Source organism: Gopherus evgoodei, chromosome 1 (assembly GCF_007399415.2).
Source record: "Gopherus evgoodei ecotype Sinaloan lineage chromosome 1, rGopEvg1_v1.p, whole genome shotgun sequence".
In the NCBI taxonomy this organism is placed as follows: Eukaryota; Metazoa; Chordata; order Testudines; family Testudinidae; genus Gopherus; species Gopherus evgoodei.
Genome location: NC_044322.1, coordinates 298,501,567 through 298,518,496, shown reverse-complemented (window position 1 = coordinate 298,518,496; position 16,930 = coordinate 298,501,567). Strand labels below are relative to the sequence as shown.

General features: G+C 44.2%; 1 protein-coding gene across 4 annotated transcripts in view; it reads left to right on the top strand.

Moving 5' to 3' along the window:
• Nucleotides 1-16,308, top strand: part of LGR5 (leucine rich repeat containing G protein-coupled receptor 5) — a 136,938-nt gene extending 120,630 nt beyond the window's left edge. For all 4 annotated transcript variants that reach the window (XM_030548736.1, XM_030548738.1, XM_030548739.1 and 1 more), the window contains exons 15-18: nt 2,009-2,134; nt 10,122-10,267; nt 12,759-12,842; nt 14,401-16,308. In XM_030548736.1, coding sequence (XP_030404596.1) covers nt 2,009-2,134; nt 10,122-10,267; nt 12,759-12,842; nt 14,401-15,491 — 1,447 coding nt within the window. In that variant the 3' untranslated portion in view covers nt 15,492-16,308. The remainder of the gene's footprint in view (nt 1-2,008; nt 2,135-10,121; nt 10,268-12,758; nt 12,843-14,400) is intronic.
• The last annotated feature ends 622 nt before the right edge of the window (nt 16,309-16,930 follow it).

Below are 16,930 nucleotides of genomic sequence, written 5' to 3'. Positions count from 1 at the left end.
TTTGTGGGTGGACAAAGCTTCCATTCCCAATGGAATGACTGGGAAGCAAGTCTCTGGAAGGAGAATCCCACATATATCTCTTTCACTGGCAATTAAGGGTTTCCCAGGTAGGAGAGCATGATCGAAGCCTGAGAAATGGATCAGGGATCCCACTGAGTAATTTTAGCCAGTACATTGCCAAACAATCAGAGAGGCTTACAGAAAAATGGCCTTTAACACAGTCAGATGGAGGTTCAATAGTAGCAGAAGACTTGGAGCGAAATCCTGACCCTACTGAAGTCAATGAAAGTTTTGCCATTCACTTGACTAAAACCAGGATTTCACCCCTGGTATTTAAATATGTTGCTGCTGGCATCTCCCATATTGCTAAACATGTACCCAGTACTTCTGTCTGAGCCACTCATCTCCACTAACATTCAGTAAGCAGCCACCTGGACAGTAACAATTCTGTGTATCCTTGAAAGTGGTGGCAGTTACATGAGCTTCTGATCCACCACTCTTCTTCCTGCCTGTTGACCAAATTAAAAAAAAACAGGGACATTTGTGGGGGAATGAATGAGGATGGTGGAGAAATGGGAAGAAAAAGGAAGATATGTGACACAGTACCATGAAGGGCAGTCACAGCCTCTTCTCTGACTCCAGTTCAGCTACTACCCTCCCTACTTTCTGACCCAAGCCACTCACCCCCGAATTACTTCATTTATCCACAGTCAGCTCTGCCAATCCCAATCATCCCCCTTCAGTTCAGAACACCTCTCTTCAAGGCCCTGCAGTGTCTTTCTCTAACCCCACCCCTTCATCCCAGAAGCCCCCTTCCGCCATCCTCTCACCTAACCCCACTCAGCTGAGACTCCCTCACATTCATACACTGTCCTCCCCAACTTTCCCACAACTCAGACCTCTTTCAGGTCTCATTCCCCCTTCCCCTCCCTCTCCCTCTCCCCAGGCGTACCACTCTCTCAGAACTCCCCACTGTAGCTCTAAACCTGTCCCCCACCCGACTTGCCTCAGACTCAACAGACATACATACCCCAGCTCCACAGAGACCACTCTCCATCTCACTGGTCTCAGACCCTAACCCTTTTCATCCTACTCAGTATCGCTCAAAACCCATCCCCCTCTATTGCTAGATCTAGAGAAGCAAGGGCAGAGGCAGCAGGGACAGAATGGGGCAGGTATAGGTGCTGAAATCCACAGAACTTGCCTCTGTGGGGATAACCCGAATTAGCTGTTGAAATCCCTACACTGATGGGCTCCTTTCTGCAGTCTGAAGCCTTGCTGACAGCCATCTCCCCAGGCCAGCACTTGTACTACAACCACTAAGTCCTCCAGCCACACCAAGAGTTCCCCCATGGCACCAGCCGGTACTGAGCCTTGCAGTAGCACTGTCGCACGGCTGTAGTACACCGTGTCTATGGTATCGCTGCCAGACAGCTTCTTTCATGTGACAATGGTAAATAATCACAGGTTCACTCTCTAACACAGAACAAGGTAGTTTATTAGAAGAAAGAAAATAGTGTTCTTGCTAAAGCTCATACTCGCTCTCTGCTTCAGAATCTCCACTGGCTTGGTTTGGTTTTAAAGAAAAAGTACATGTGTTCTCATAATCCCTAGTAACCAGTCGGTCCTGTTAAAGGGGTTAAAAAGAGTTCCCTTTAGTTCTAGTTGGGAACTAGCTCTCACTTGGCAATGTACAGTTCCAGAGAACAGTTGATTCATTTTTAATTGATTACCCGTTCTTTAAAACTGGTGCCATGAGTGCACAGAGTCAGATCTTGGTAATAATTAACCCACAGCGGGTACTACTGAGCAAAATGCTACCATGGGCCAGCCACGTATTTTGCTGAGAAAATGGGTGTATATTTGTGAAAATGCTCCCGATTTTCTCTGCATACTGGGGCCCTATTTGGTTTAATAATCTTTGGTGAGGTTAAATTAATTGATTTTTAAAAAAATCTAGTGCTGAAAAAAAAACTCTGTAAGCTGATTTTTATTTGCATTTATGCAGGGATCTGTCATCCAACCTTTTGTCTTCTTTTCCTGTGACTGGGCTACATGGTTTAACTCATTTAAAATTAACAGGAAATCATGACCTACAAAGTTTGATATCATCTGAAAATTTTCCAGAACTCAAGTGAGTATGTCATTAAGACTAATAAGCCACATTTGTGTTCATGTGCAATATAAGGTGTGTCACTGTGTAATGTACATTGCTTCATACTGGAAGACTTTGATCTGCAGTATTAAAACTAAAACAAATATGATAAAAATATGATAGACTCCTTTTATTATACTCACTTTTAACTGAAGAAACTACAATGGTCTTTGAAATATTAACCCCAGTAGCTGCTTAGTATGATCCACATCTGCTTCCTGGCGATACATTTCAAAAGCTGTTAAAATTATATTGCTAGCAGTTTAATGCTCGTCTTCCACTGACTGTGGTTACATAACTCCCATTAAATTTAATGGGAACTAAGTAGATGCTAAGGAGAAAATATGCTCTGTAATGTACCAAAATACTTGACAATACTCACTTAAAGCAACAATAAATAGTTTGCTCCCAGATCATCTGGTTAAATCTTAAAGTTCAAATAAGTAATTTGTTGTTGTTGTTCAGCCCCTTAATTCTGGTAGAATGTTTTCGACTGGACACTGTGTGATATAGGCAGGGCCGGCTTTAGCTAGTGCGGGGCCCAATTCGAACACTTTCGGTGGGGCCCTGGCAGGGATGACTTAAAAAGAAAAAAGTGTAAAAAAAAGCCTTCCATTTCTTCCATGTATTATTTACTTTCCATAACTATATGAATAATAAAATTGTATATTATGTACATTGCATCATATATGCTGTTGATTGGTTATTAATGACTGCCGTTTCACATGTGTGGGTCCCCGCCACTCCCTGGGGGCGTGCACATGTGTGGGTTCCCGCTGCTTCCTGCCCCCCTCATTGAAGCAGGTGTGCAGGTTACTGGCCTGGGAACTGCAGGGCAGCAGTGGACATGGGGCTCGTTCGAGGCAGGGCAGGGGCTGACTGGAGGTAGGGTCTGGCTGCAGGCAGGGCAAGAGGTGCGGGGCTGGCTGGAGACAGGGGAGTGTGGGGCGGGCTGGCTTCAGGCAGGGCCACAGGGGGGTGCAGCAGGGGTTGGCAGGGCTGGAGACAGGAGCATAGGACTGGCTGGCTTCACGCAGGGGGGTGCAGCAGGGGTTGGCTGGAGACAGGGCAGGGCGGGCAGTGCAGGGCTGGTGCGGGCAGGGGTGTGTGGCAGGGGTTGGCTGGAGACAGGGCAAGGGGTTTGGTAGGGGCTGGCTGTGGGCAGGGGTTGCAGAGCTGGCTGCGGGCAGCGGGGGGCGGGGCTGGTGCAGGCAGGGCAGGGGGTGCAGCAGAGGCAGCTGGAGCCCCAGCCCTTTAAAAAGCCCCAACCACCCCGCTATCCCAGGGCTCTGGGGGCTATTTAAAGGGCCCGGGGCTCCCCTGCTTTCTATCCCGCCCCGGACCTTCTAAATAGCCGTGGGAGCCCTGGGGAATGCATGGGGGCGGCGGGGCTCCAGCGGCTATTTAAAGGACCGGGATGGCAGAGGCAGCTGGAGCCCTGGCCCTTTAAATAGCCTCCAGAGCCCCCTGCTACCCCAGGGCTCTGGGGGCTATTTAAAGGGCCTGGAGCTCCAGCCAGGAGAGCTAGGCCGCGGGGGCTTGTCGCGCTCCGGCCAGAGCTCCAGCCGGGGCCGCGGGGGCTTGCAGCGCTCTGGACAGAGCTCCAGCTGAGAGAGCGGGGCTATGGGGTAGCCGCGCTCCCGCCGGCGCTTTGATCAGGGGAGCGGGGCCATGGAAGACCCCGGAGCAGACCGCAGCCAGGGTAAGTAAAAAAATTTTAAAAGGCGCCTAAAGCGCGGGGCCCTCTTAGGCGCGGGGCCCAATTCCCAGGAATCGGGTGAATCGGCCTAAAGCCAGCCATGGATATAGGAAGGAAATGGTTTTTAGTGATTATTCACAGCTCTGGATGATGGTGAGTAAGTCACATACAGCGTGATTCTGTACCTTTGAAGTTAATGGGATTTTGCCACGGACTTCATTTTGATTAGGATTAGGCCCTAATTCACTCTGTGCCTCAGTTTACCCATCTGTAATAATTATTATATACACAGGGATGTTGTAAGCCAATGGCTCGATCCTGACAAAACCTACACACCTGCTTAACTTTACTACCATGGGTACTTATATTTGGGACTATTCAATGAACTTAATAAATTTAAGCGTGTGTGTAAGTATTGGCAGGATTGAGGCCTAATTGCTTCATGTTCAAGTTTTGTAACATCCTCAGATGAAAGGTACTAAGTATAAATTATTCTTATTTTATACACCTGTGAATATTTGCAATACAGAGTCCAATTTCTTCTTTAATGAAATCATTGAATAGCATGTGTGTTGTTAGGTCATCACTATATTCATCCTTCAAAATTTTCATCCTCCAGGAGGGAGACTATATCTTGGAAAGCAGGGACTCTGGAAAGGATTTAGGGGTCATAGTGGATGAGCAGATCAAGATGGGCTCCCAGCATGATGCCATAGCAAAAAGGGCTAATGTGATTCTTAGATATATAAACAAGACAGTAGGAGTAAGGAGGTGATTTTACCTCCGTGTATGGCATTGGTGAGATTGTTACTGGAATACTGTGTACGATTCTGATGTCCATATTTTACAAATTGTTTAAAAATTGAAGAGGGAGCAGAAGAGAAACACAAAAATGATCCCAGGGCTGGAGAAAATGCCTTACATGGGGAGACTTGAATTCAATCTCTTCATTTTATCAAAAAGAAAATGGAGATGTGACTTGATTACAATATGTAAGTGAAGAAATATAGGGTCCTAAAAGGCTTTTTAGTCTAAGGGAGAAAGGCATAACAAGAACCAATGGCTGGAGGCTGAAACTAGAGAGATTCAAATTTCAAATTAGGCTCAATTTTATCAGTGGGGCCTGTTTAACTATTGGAATAAACTACCAAGGGAAATGACAGATTCCCCATCTCCTGAAGTCTTCAGATCAAGCCTGGATGTCTTTCTGGAAGAGATGCTTTAGTCAAAGATAAGTTATTAGGCTCAATGCAGGGGTAACTGAGTGAAATTCTATGCTGTGGTCAGACTAGATGAGCTAATGGTCCCTTCTGGCTGTAAAATCTGTGAAGGTCTAAAAAGATGCTGAGTGCTCTCAACACCCACTGGAGGGGGTGTGCACCTTGCAGGACTATTCTCAGCTCAACAGAGGTGCTCAACAGGCCCGCCGTCTGGCTCTTGTGGGTGCTGTGTATGCACATCTCTCCTTGTGTTTATTCTCTCTCTTTCTCCATGTAGGGACAGGTAAGCTCTCTAAAATGATCGGACCAACTTCTGAAAAATATTTTAAATATAATAAAAGCATTAATTCAAAATAACCCTGTGATTATTATGAAAATGCAGCATATGCCATGGCATGCCAACATAAGAAAGAGGACATGGAATGTTCTTGGTGTAGCTGATTGCTGGACTGATTGAAATCATAACTGTACTTAATTCATTTTAAATATGGTTTTGTGTATTAGAAATGATGCGCTCTTCCTAAATGAAAATCAAGTACTTTGCTGAAAATGCAACTAAATTATCTATGAAAATTAAATAAACTCACGAGGAAGTGCCAAATAATCCCTTACTTTTTTGGCAAAAACAGTTCCAGAGGGGTCTATTCTTCCTTCAGTGAACATATCTAACTCTGATTGACATTAACAGGAGTTAAGTGCATGCAGCCATTAAAGAACAGAGGTGAAATCCTGTCCCCATTCAAATCCATTGGAGTTTTGCCATTGACTTCAGTGAGGCCAGGATTTCACCAGAGAGCCTTACACTGACTCTTCAAAGCACTGAACATGAACAGAGAACTAGCACAAAGTTTCCTGAATGGTGGTGTTATACATCATTTGCAAAGCTAAGGACCAAATCCATGGAAAGAGCTCACAGCTCAGCTAAATGGACCATTTGCTCAGGAATATAGAGAAACATCTTGGGGCTGAGAGGTGGAATCCTTAGCTCTGCTTCCAGTAAGGGCACAACAATTGTCACCTAGCCAAGTTCACTATAGCATGGAGAAAACAAACATTGCCCGCTTCTCCTTCCCTCTGTCAATGTGGGGTTTGGTTCAGTGGTTTGGCATTACCCACAACTCCCTGGCCATCCCCCCGGCCTACTCACAATTTACCATTTCTATTCACTGACCATGACCATCCCCCACCTCATAATGTGAAAAGCTCGAATTCTCCCTGCAAGGGTTCTCTGCTCCTTAAACCATTCACACAGAGGAAAGGAGGCTTACCATGGCAATGGACCCAGTAAGTAAAATAGGCCCGATATACAAATTCTACCTAAAATTGTGAATTTTTAAGAGTCAAATATTTTATTTTGACAGTTTAAATCTAATCTTCAGCCAGCTTTTTATCTATTTAAAGTTAAACTGCCAACAGCAGCTAAACCTGAAAGATGTAAAAGACATTTATGTTCTCCATTAAGTAGCAGTCAGTCATTCTACCTTTAAAGTAAAAGGAAGTGGGTCCAGGTGTTGTGAAGCATAAAGTTGAGTCTTTGGTGTGGTGTGATGTGGGTCAGTTCCAATGTTTGTTTGTTTTGCATTTTTGAGTTATCTTTGAATTTTTTTAGACAGTTTTTGGAAGAAGGTTCATTAGAAGGTGATACGTCAGTGGTTCCTTTGTGACCAGGAAAAGCTGTCTATCAGCTCAGGAGAAATTGCTCCTGGCTGTGTCACAAAATATTTTTGCATCTACTAAGTGACCGTCTGGCCATGTACTTTTTAAATTGCTTAATGGGAGACAGGATTTTCCAGACTAACATTTATTGGAAGAGGAAGATCTTCATTTTTATGAGATTAATTAATCTAAACTCATTGTAACTCTGGAAAATAGGGCCTTGTTTACATTTGTCAAAGGAATTCTGGGAGGACCTACAAAGGGGATGAGAAACTAAAGCCATGCCCTTTAAAGAGTGGTAATTGAGAAGGCTTGGGCATCTGGTCACCTTATCTAGAAGCCATGGAACATTGCAATGCTTGAGGTCTACATGTCTTTCCCCCATGACTGGCCATCAGAGAGGCTGTCATAAACAGATAGTTAAGGGTTAATGTCTCTTTTACCTGTAAAGGGTTACAAGCAGTGAACCTGGAACACCTGACCAGAGGACCAATCAGGAGACAAGATACTTTCAAATCTCGGTGGAAGGAAGTCTTTGTTTCGTGTTGTTTGTCTGTCTGTTGTTCTTTCTGAGTTCTGAGAGTGACCAGCTGTGCAACCAAGCTTCTCTCTAATCTCTCTGATACAGTCTCTTATATGTTCAGAATAGTAAGTACTAGGTAGATAAGGCGGTTTTAGTCTTTTCATTGTTTTCTTTATTTGCAAATGTGTATTTTGCTGGAAGGATTTTAACTCTATTGGCTGTACTTGTATACTTAGGCTGGGAGGGTATTCCCAGTGTCTATAGCTGAAAGACCCTGTAACATTTTTCATCTTGATTTTATAGAGACAATTTTTACTTTTTCTTTCTTTTTAATAAAAGCTTTTCTTTTTTAAAAGACCTGATTGCTTTTTTCCCCTTGTTAAGGCTCAAGGGAATTGAGTCTGTACTCACCAGGGAATTGGTGGGAGAAAGGAGGGAAGGGAGGGGGGAAGGTGGAATTCCACTGTGTTTTAGATTCACGGAGCTTGAATCTGTATTGCCTCTTGGTGAGGGGAAAAGAGGAGGGGGGAAGGTGACATTCCTCTCTGTTTTAAGATTCAAGGAGTTTGAATCACAGTGATCTCCTAGTATGCCCAGGGAGGGGAGGATCTGGGAGGAAGAAAGGAGGGAGGGGGAATGGTTTATTTCCCTTTGTTGTGAGACCCAAGGAGTTTGGGGTCTTGGGGTCCCCAGAGAAGGTTTTGGGGGGACCAGAGTGTACCAGGCACTGCAAGTCCTGGTTGGTGGCGGCACTACAAGATCTAAGCTGGTAATTAATCTTTGCTTGAGGCTACGTGTCTTTCCTCCATGACTGGCTATCAGAGAGGCAGGAATCCAGCAACATCTGAAGACTTGTCACCACCAAGTATATAAAGGAAGTGTCCTAGTCAGCTAATGAGTCTATTACCATTAATCAGCAGATCTGAGAAACCCACCTGCTGATCCTTTCCGTAGCAGGCTCATCCTCTTCCAAAGCTGCACGAAGCCACAAGAATCACAACAGCCATCTTGCAAAAGGATGGAGTTTTTATTTTACATATCTATTTTCTGTCAGCAGAGGGACACTTCTTGGCTGACTCAATAGCCTTGCATCTCTTTTTAACCCCACTAGGTAACTGATTGCTAGTGAGCGAAAGAGTGTGGGTGTGTGCAGGCACCCATGCATGAGCCCATGCAGAAGTATCTGTGGTTCAAACCCACAGAAGTTAGTTGAGGACAGCACCTAAGGAAGTCATTTCTCAAACATTTAATGGCAGCCTTAACTGGATAATCTCACTTGTTTTAAAAGATCACATACTTGGAAATTTCATGGAGTTGGGATTTTATGTTTAAGCCACAGGAAATCATTATCTTCACATAAAGTTCTCAATTAAAACTTTATTATCCTGAACTTTATTGGAGTATTTTAAAATAGCTTATGCAAATGTTTATATTGGGGACAGACTTAAGGATTGCTATTGCTTCCACCTCACCACGGAAATCTGAACAAGTGGCTCATTAGTTGGCATTTAATTTGTAATTTAAATATTAGCTTTAGCTTGGGGTTTGGTTTGTTCCCCCCTTTTTGCAAGCCTTTGACTAGAGTGAAAGTTTAGCTCTGATTGGCATAAGGCCTATGATTTGGGCTGATCACTTTGTAAATGACCACCTCCTCAGATTGCTATTTAGAGTTTGTACAGAGATTGTTTGCTCTGTTGAGCTGTTTGACTAATCTGATAAGATTTACGTGATAATTTGATATGAACCCATTTTATTTCCATTTATGTTAATATTTAATTACAGTAATTTTTAGTGATACGTTTTTATTGTTATTAATTGTTAGGCGTTAATTACCAGTTACAATTGGAAACTTAGTTGGATCAAATATTTATCTATCAGAAGGTAACAGTATAATTAGCAGAGATTATCCATCTACTTGTGGGCCACACAGTATAAGCCGTACAGTTTTTCTCAACCCCTTTCAGAATTTGCCCTAGAATGTCCAAACAAAATAGAATTCAAAATGTACAAGAGACCTGGAATTTGTATAACAGTAAAAAGAATGAAAAGCCCATTGACTAAAACCTGGTTAAGAATCAGGAATACCAGTGCACTGAAAGGTGTTATGGATGGCAGTGCCCCTTGATAGTGTGCAGATGTGTGCATGATAATTAAGGTAGCAAAACAGTTTCCATGGTAACAATGTTCTTAACTTTCCAAATCATTAACCATTCAGTTTAGAATTCTTCATTCCTGGCCTCCACCCAGAGATTAACCCCTTTCAGCTATTTCACAGTGGAGATGGGAGAAATTTTAATCTGGATCCAAAATTCAGTCTCTTAACTTCCCCCAAATTTGTGGAGGTTGTGCACTGAAATATGGGTTTTGCCTGTTATGCAGGTAGGATTCAGCTCTGGTATTTGGATCTCTCTCTCTAAAAGAAAAAACTAAGAAAACTACATGGAGAAAGCTCAGTGAATTAAAACAGTTCAAATCACTAGAAGTCAGGACATTAAAATATGGTTCTGACAGCAACATTCATTCAACTGCATTGCACATCTGTTCCTGTTTTATTAAATCTACAGCTTAATATATTACTGAATATGTTGTAAAATCTCTATAACAAAATATATAGGATGTGTGCAATATGTCTGAATTAAAATTGGTCTCGGAACCATTTGCATTTTCTAATTTTTTGTAACTTTAACTATGCAGGCCAAACTCTGCATTAACAAGCTTTTGCTTTTTTTAAAATGTGTGGCTATTTTCCCTTTCAGTTACAGTTATTTGAGTTCATTTTTCTCAATATTAACATTACCGATGAGGTATAATACATTAAGTAAAATACTGTAACCAGTGTAACTGCATATTTTGTTTGTTAATGTGCAGGGTCATAGAAATGCCTTATGCGTACCAGTGCTGTGCATTTGGAACTTGTGAAAGCCACTACAAGATCTCCAGCCAGTGGAACAAAGAGGAGAATAGCAGTGCTGATGATTTTCATAAGAAAGATTCTGGAATGTTACACATTCAAGGTAAGTAATTTAATGTCACTCTGGCTTTGGAACCTACTTTAGGGCCCAGGTCACCTCCCTTAAATCAATGGGAATTTGCCATTGAATTTTATGGTAGTCAGATATAGCTCTCAAAGTCTAAACAAGAATGAGTTTATAATATCCTTTTAAGGGGACACTGTCAAGATGGATCCTCACACGGGAGGCAAAAATCATCCTCTTACCCCCTCTGAATTAACATGGTGCTAGCCTGTCATCCTACACAATAGGTATCCTGCATTTGCAAAGCAAGATGGTTCAGAGCTGGACTATCAAAAGTTGTTGTTGGCCTTAAAAGTAGCAACATGTGTTCTGGGCTACCATGCCGTGCTCATAGCAGCAGTACATGCTTGGGAGTGGGATAGGTTGCCATTGCCAATGTTCTAATCACACAAAACCGAACGCCCTTGCCCCGCCCCTTCTCTGAATCCCCACCTCCGCTCACTCCATCCCTCCTCCTTCTGTCACTCGCTCTCCCCCACCCTCCCTCACTCCCTCATTTTCACTAGGCTGGGACAAGGCTTTGGGTGTGGGAGGAGCTGGGGGTGCAGACTCCTGAGTGGGGCCAGAAATGAGGGGTTTAGGGTGCAGGAGGGGGCTCCAGGCAGGGGATTGGGTTGCGGGAGGAGGAATGGGTTCTACTTGGGGGTGCAGGCTCTGGGGTGGGGCCGGGGATGAGGGGTTTCAGGTGCAGGAATGGGGGGAGCTGAGGGGTTTGAATTGTGAGAGGGGGCTCCGGGCTGAGGCAAGGGGTTGGGATGTGAGAAGAGGTCTGCTCTCTGGGCTGGGTGTGCAGGGTAGGCGGTGAGGCCAGAAATGAGGGGTTTAGGGTACGGGAGGGGGCTCCTGGCTGGGGAAAGAGGTTGGGATGTGTGTGAGGGGGGTGAGGGCTCCAGCTTGGGGTGCAGTCTCTGGGCTGGGAATGCGGAATTTGGGGTGCAGGAGAGGTCTCAGAGTTGGGGCATGGGAGGGGGGTCAGGGTGTGGGCTCTGGGAGGCTGAGCTGGGGCAGGGGATTGGGGTGTGGGCCATGGCTGGGGGTGTGGGATCTGGGGTGGGGCCAAGGATGAGACGTTTCAGGAGCAAGAGGGAGCTCGGGGCTAGGGCAGGTAGTTGGGGTAAGGGAGGAGGGCAGAGTCTGGAAGGGATTTTGGGTGCAGGGGGCTCAGCTGGGGGTTGGGGTGCAGGAGGGGATGCAGGTTCTGGGAGAGAGTTTGGGTGCAGGAGGGTGCTCAAGGCTAAGGCAAGGGGTTGTGGAGGGGGTGCAGTCTCCGGGCGGTACTTACTTCGGGTGGCTTCTGGAAGCTGCAACATGTCCCTCTGGTTCCTAAGCAGAGGGACGGCCTCTGTCCACAGGCACTACCCCACAGCTCCATTGGCCATGGTTCAAACGGGAAATAGCTGAGATAAGCCTGCACATCCCTCAGCCCGTGCCACTTCCTGCAGCTCCCATTGGCCTAGAATGGCAAACCATGGCCAGTGGGAGCTGCAATCGGCCGAACCTGCGAACGCTGTAGGTAAACAAACCAGCCTGGCTCGCCAGCAGATTTCCCTGATGGGCTGCGTGCCAAAGGTTGCCAATCCCTGGGTTAGAGACGCACTGTATCCTCTGTCCCTGCTGCACTGGGTTTGTTACTGCAGACACACTGGTGCATATTACACCCTCCTGCTAATGTCCATCCCATCTCCATTCCTGTGAGCAAGCAAAAGGCTCAAATCTGACAAGACCTTTTTTCATCTAAGCCCCCAGGATTAAAGTCAGCAGGAACTGAAACTGACAAGAATGGAGCCAGAAGCTGGCACAATGTGAACACATGTTGGGTGATCACAACAAACACAACATCCAGGGTTGTTTGTCAGTGAATTGGTACAACTCTGGAGCTGATATTTAACATTCTTCCAGGCAATCCTTATAGTGCAAATTACGTAATTAAGGGGATGCCTTTTTAACTGTAATAATTTTCAAAGAAGTGGTGATTTGATCTTTCCACCCCAAGTAATACAAAACCAAATGGACCTATGTCTGCTATTGCTTGGAAATTTGCAGGCAAAGAGAGAGCAAGACCAGGCCTTAAAGCAGGGGTCGGCTACCTTTCAGAAGTGGGGTGCCGAATCTTCATTTATTCACTTTGATTTAAGGTTTCACGTGCCAGTAATACATTTTAACGTTTTTAGAAGGTCTCTTTCTATAAGTCTATAATATATAACTAAACTATGTTGTATGTAAAGTAAATAAGGTTTTTAAAATGTTTAAGAAGCTTCATTTAAATTAAATTAAAATGCAGAGCCCCCCAGACTGGTGACCAGGACCCGGGCAATGAGAGTGCCAGTGAAAATCAGCTCAGGCGCTGCCTTTGGCACACGTTCAATAGGTTGCCTACCCCTGCCTTAAAGTAACTTATCACAGCCATTTCCTTATATTCACACTGAGGAACTTAGTCTCAGTCTAAAGGCTCAGTGATTTTCTCCCACAGATGAACATGACTTCGAGGATTTTCTGCTTGACTTTGAAGAAGATTTGAAAGCTCATCATTCGGTGCAATGTACACCCTCTCCAGGTATGGAACTGCCAGGCAAATAGGAGACCTGACAAAGTTTCCCTTGATGTCTGAAACAAAGAACTGCTAAACTGTCCCTAGAATTAACTTCAGATCCATTTCAATGAAATTGCACCATATTTTGCAATAATTTTGGTGAGACAGAATTGCATTAGCCCACAATATAAGATTGAAGCCCATGAAACTGTTTAACTACAATAACAGTGTATCTCTATTATACATTGGCTCCTGTGACTGCTAAACCAAGAGTTTCCTTCTGTTTCCTGAGATGGGTTTTATCCCTCCCTTTGGTATAACAGATCTGTGATCTCAAGTCATTGGTCTCTGTGTCCATCAAGAAAAAGATGATGATAGACCAGGTTCTGTGCTTAGGCACTCTAGTGTAAATCTTGAATAATTCCATTGAAGCCAGTTGAATTAGTCCAGTTTTAAACTACAGTAATAGTGCAGTTTGGGCTAATGTCTGCATCAGAGGCAAATATCACTTATATTGCCCTGAACAAACATTCTCTGTCAAATGATTCCCCAATATTAGCATTGCCTCTCTAGAACAGTGTTTCCCAACCTGAGGTGTTGTAAACAGGAGAAGTGGAGACAGAAAATAACTGTATGATGACACTTCCACTAAATGCTTCCTTTGCTACATGGAAAGCAGCAGGTATCTCCTGGAAAGTCTCTCCCTGCTCCTGTGCCAGCGCCCAGTGTATCTGGCCATGGACACAGCTTACCTCTACATAGTGAGAGGCCCAGGTACCACCCCAGTCTTATCTTCTCTCAGAGCCTAGCTACTCTCAGAACACCCAGCTCACAGGGAGAGCACGTGCAGCCTAAATCCACAGATCCCTAGTCAACACCACAGCTCCCGCCCCAGACAGCAGGAAGCCTTCTCTTCACATGAGGAAATGAAGTGTGGGGGAAATAAAAGCAAAAATAAAAAAAACTGAAAAGAAAAAAAATACACCAAGAAAACACAAGAAGCGGGGGGGTGGGGGGGGGAGAGAGAGAGAGAATGGACATTAAAAAGGGACGGAGTGTTCTGCTTCATGATGGACAGAGGAGACAGGAAATGCCATCCTCCAGTCTTTTTGGGAAGCAGGGGCAGCTCTAGCTTTTTTGCCACCCCAACCATGGCAGGCAGGCTGCCTTCGGCGGCGTGCCTGTGGGAGGTCCCTGGTCCCACAGATTCAGTGGCTTGTCTGCAGGAGGTCCGCCGGTCCCGCGGCTTTGGTGTACCCACCACTGAATCCACGGGACCAGCAGACCTCCCATAGGCATGCTGCCAAAAGCTGTCTGACTGCAGGGACCGGCAGGGTGCCCCCCATGGCTTGCCACCCCAGGCACGCACTTGGAGTGCTGGTGCCTGGAACCACCCCTGTGGGGAAGCACCAACAAAAGAAGGTTGGAAGCCACTGCATAGCAGTGGGTGCTGAAGAAGGTGAATGCTCCTTCTCCCTGTGGTGAGAAGAGACATGAAAATTAGGCAGAGTTTCAAATGTTGCAAATTAATTGTTCACTCTCACATATTTCCTCTTCCCATTTCTCTTTCTTGTCCTTGCAGGCCCCTTCAAACCATGTGACCATCTGTTTGGTAGCTGGCTAATCAGAATTGGAGTGTGGACCATAGTGGGTTTGGCATTTATTTGCAATGCACTGTTAACTGCAACAGTCTTCAGATCTCCATTGTATATTTCCTCTATAAAACTTTTAATTGGCCTGATAGCCATTGTAAACATGCTAATGGGTCTGTCCAGTGGTGTATTGGCCAGCATGGATGCATTTACCTTTGGCAGCTTTGCTCAATATGGTGCTTGGTGGGAAAGCGGAGTTGGTTGCCAAGTCACTGGCCTCCTGTCCATTTTTGCTTCAGAGACTTCCATTTTCCTCCTTACCCTGGCAGCACTCGAACGGGGGTTCTCTGTAAAGTATGCTACAAAGTGTAAAACAAAATCCTCTTTTGCTAGTGTGAAAATAGCCATTTTCTTTTGCTTTATGTTGGCCTTGATCATTGCAGTGGTACCACTTCTCAGTGAGAGCAAATATGGAGTATCTCCGCTCTGTTTACCTTTGCCATTTGGGGAACCCAGCTCTATGGGCTTCATGGTAGCTTTGGTCTTATTAAACTCTCTTTGCTTTCTGGTGATGACTGTTGCCTATACAAAACTGTATTGTAGTTTGGAGAAGGGCGAACTAGACAATATTTGGGACTGTTCCATGATTAAGCACATAGCATTGTTACTTTTTACTAATTGCATTCTCTATTGCCCTGTGGCCTTCTTATCTTTTTCCTCCTTACTAAACCTCACTTTTATTAGCCCAGAAGTGATTAAATCAATACTCCTAGTGATTGTCCCACTGCCTGCATGTCTAAATCCACTTCTTTATATCCTCTTCAATCCACATTTTAAGGAAGATCTGGGAAGTCTCAGAAAGCAAACTTTGTTATGGAGCAGATCAAAACATACAAGTCTGATCTCTGTTAATTCAGACGATGTAGAGAAACAGTCCTGTGACTCAACACAAGCCCTGGTAACCTTTGCAAGCACCAGCATATCATATGATGTGCCTGCCAGCAACTCACTAATGCCATCATCTTATCAAACGACAGAAAGCTGTAATCTTTCACCAGTAGCATTTGTTCCATGTCGCTAGTTTCAGGGGCAAAAACAAATGTATGTATGTTTACACATTTTTCAAGCCCAAATGTAAGAGTGGGTGTGCGTACACATGCTGGAGAGTGGGGTCAAAGGTGCTCTTGATTACTGTTACACGCATCTAAACAAACCAGCTAATAACAAAGAAAATAAGCAGCAGGCTGAAATCCCAACACATGAACCCTGTCAGCCTGTTCAGGAAATCTCAAAACCAATCTTGTTCGGGATGAAGAGGAAGCCTGAAAGCTGCTAGCATGTATACAGTTGGTTCGGTTGTTCTCTTTAAGAGATGCCAGTCAGAAAAGGCATCTGACAGTCAAGAGCAAAAATAGTATATTGAAGAGGTGAATTTTCTTGGAGGCATCGCCATTGTTTTAATTAATTGAGCTTGTTGAGGTACAGAATTTAAAATGTTAGGAACAGGCTGCTCCCCAGATGGGGTTGGTCAAGTTCCCTCAAAGCTTTTTTAATGCTATGATTGTTTTTTAAAAGTGCCTGTCTATGGCTTTGATTCAGCAAGGTATTTGAGCATGTGCCTGACTTAAAGCGCATGAGCAATCCCATTGAAGTCCAACAAAGTTTATGGAAAATAGATCTTGTCAAGTCATTTGATACCATTTTTGATGCGTTTGCAAGTTTGGTTGATAAAGACAATAGTGTTGATGTAATATACTTATTCTTGTAAGGCATTTGACTTAGTACTACACAACATATTGATTATGAAACTAGAACCATAAAAATATCAGTGGCCAAAAGAGCTAATGCAATCCTTGGATGTATAAATAAGGGAGGATCAAGTAGGAGTAGAGACATTAGCTTACCTCTGTATTTGGCACTGATGTGACCAATATTGAAATACTGTGTCCAGTTCAAAAAGGGTGTTGAAAATTTACCAAGGGTTGTGGTGGATTCTCCATCAATGGAAATCATTAAATGATAATTGGATGATTTGCTACAAGAGAGGGTTGAGTTCAATTACAAATATTGGACTCGAAGCAGGAATTAATTCAGGAGGTTTTGTGGCATGTACTACAGAGGAGGTCAGTCTGGATGACCACAATGGTTCCTTCTGGTTTTAAATTCTGCGAATCTATGAATCCCTTACTGAATCAAGGCCTATGAAGTTGTGTATCTCAGATCCATCACAATTAGAGAGGAATGCCCCCGGATATTTGCCTTCTCTACTTTAAAGAGTCCCATGCAATCGGCTCCCATTGTTTCTGTCTGAGACTAGCACTTACCTTGATTTAACTATATTTGGGAGTTCTTTCAATCTCATTTTCTCATAGATGTCACTTTTCCTTTCATGAGCAGATCAAATAGGACATTGCTATGCATGGATCCAGATTTTGTTGGGTTTTTTTCTAATGTTCTCTGAGCAACAATGTTTAATGGTCCACTACCTGCTTCTTAGTTTAAAGGCCACTCTGCTCTCCA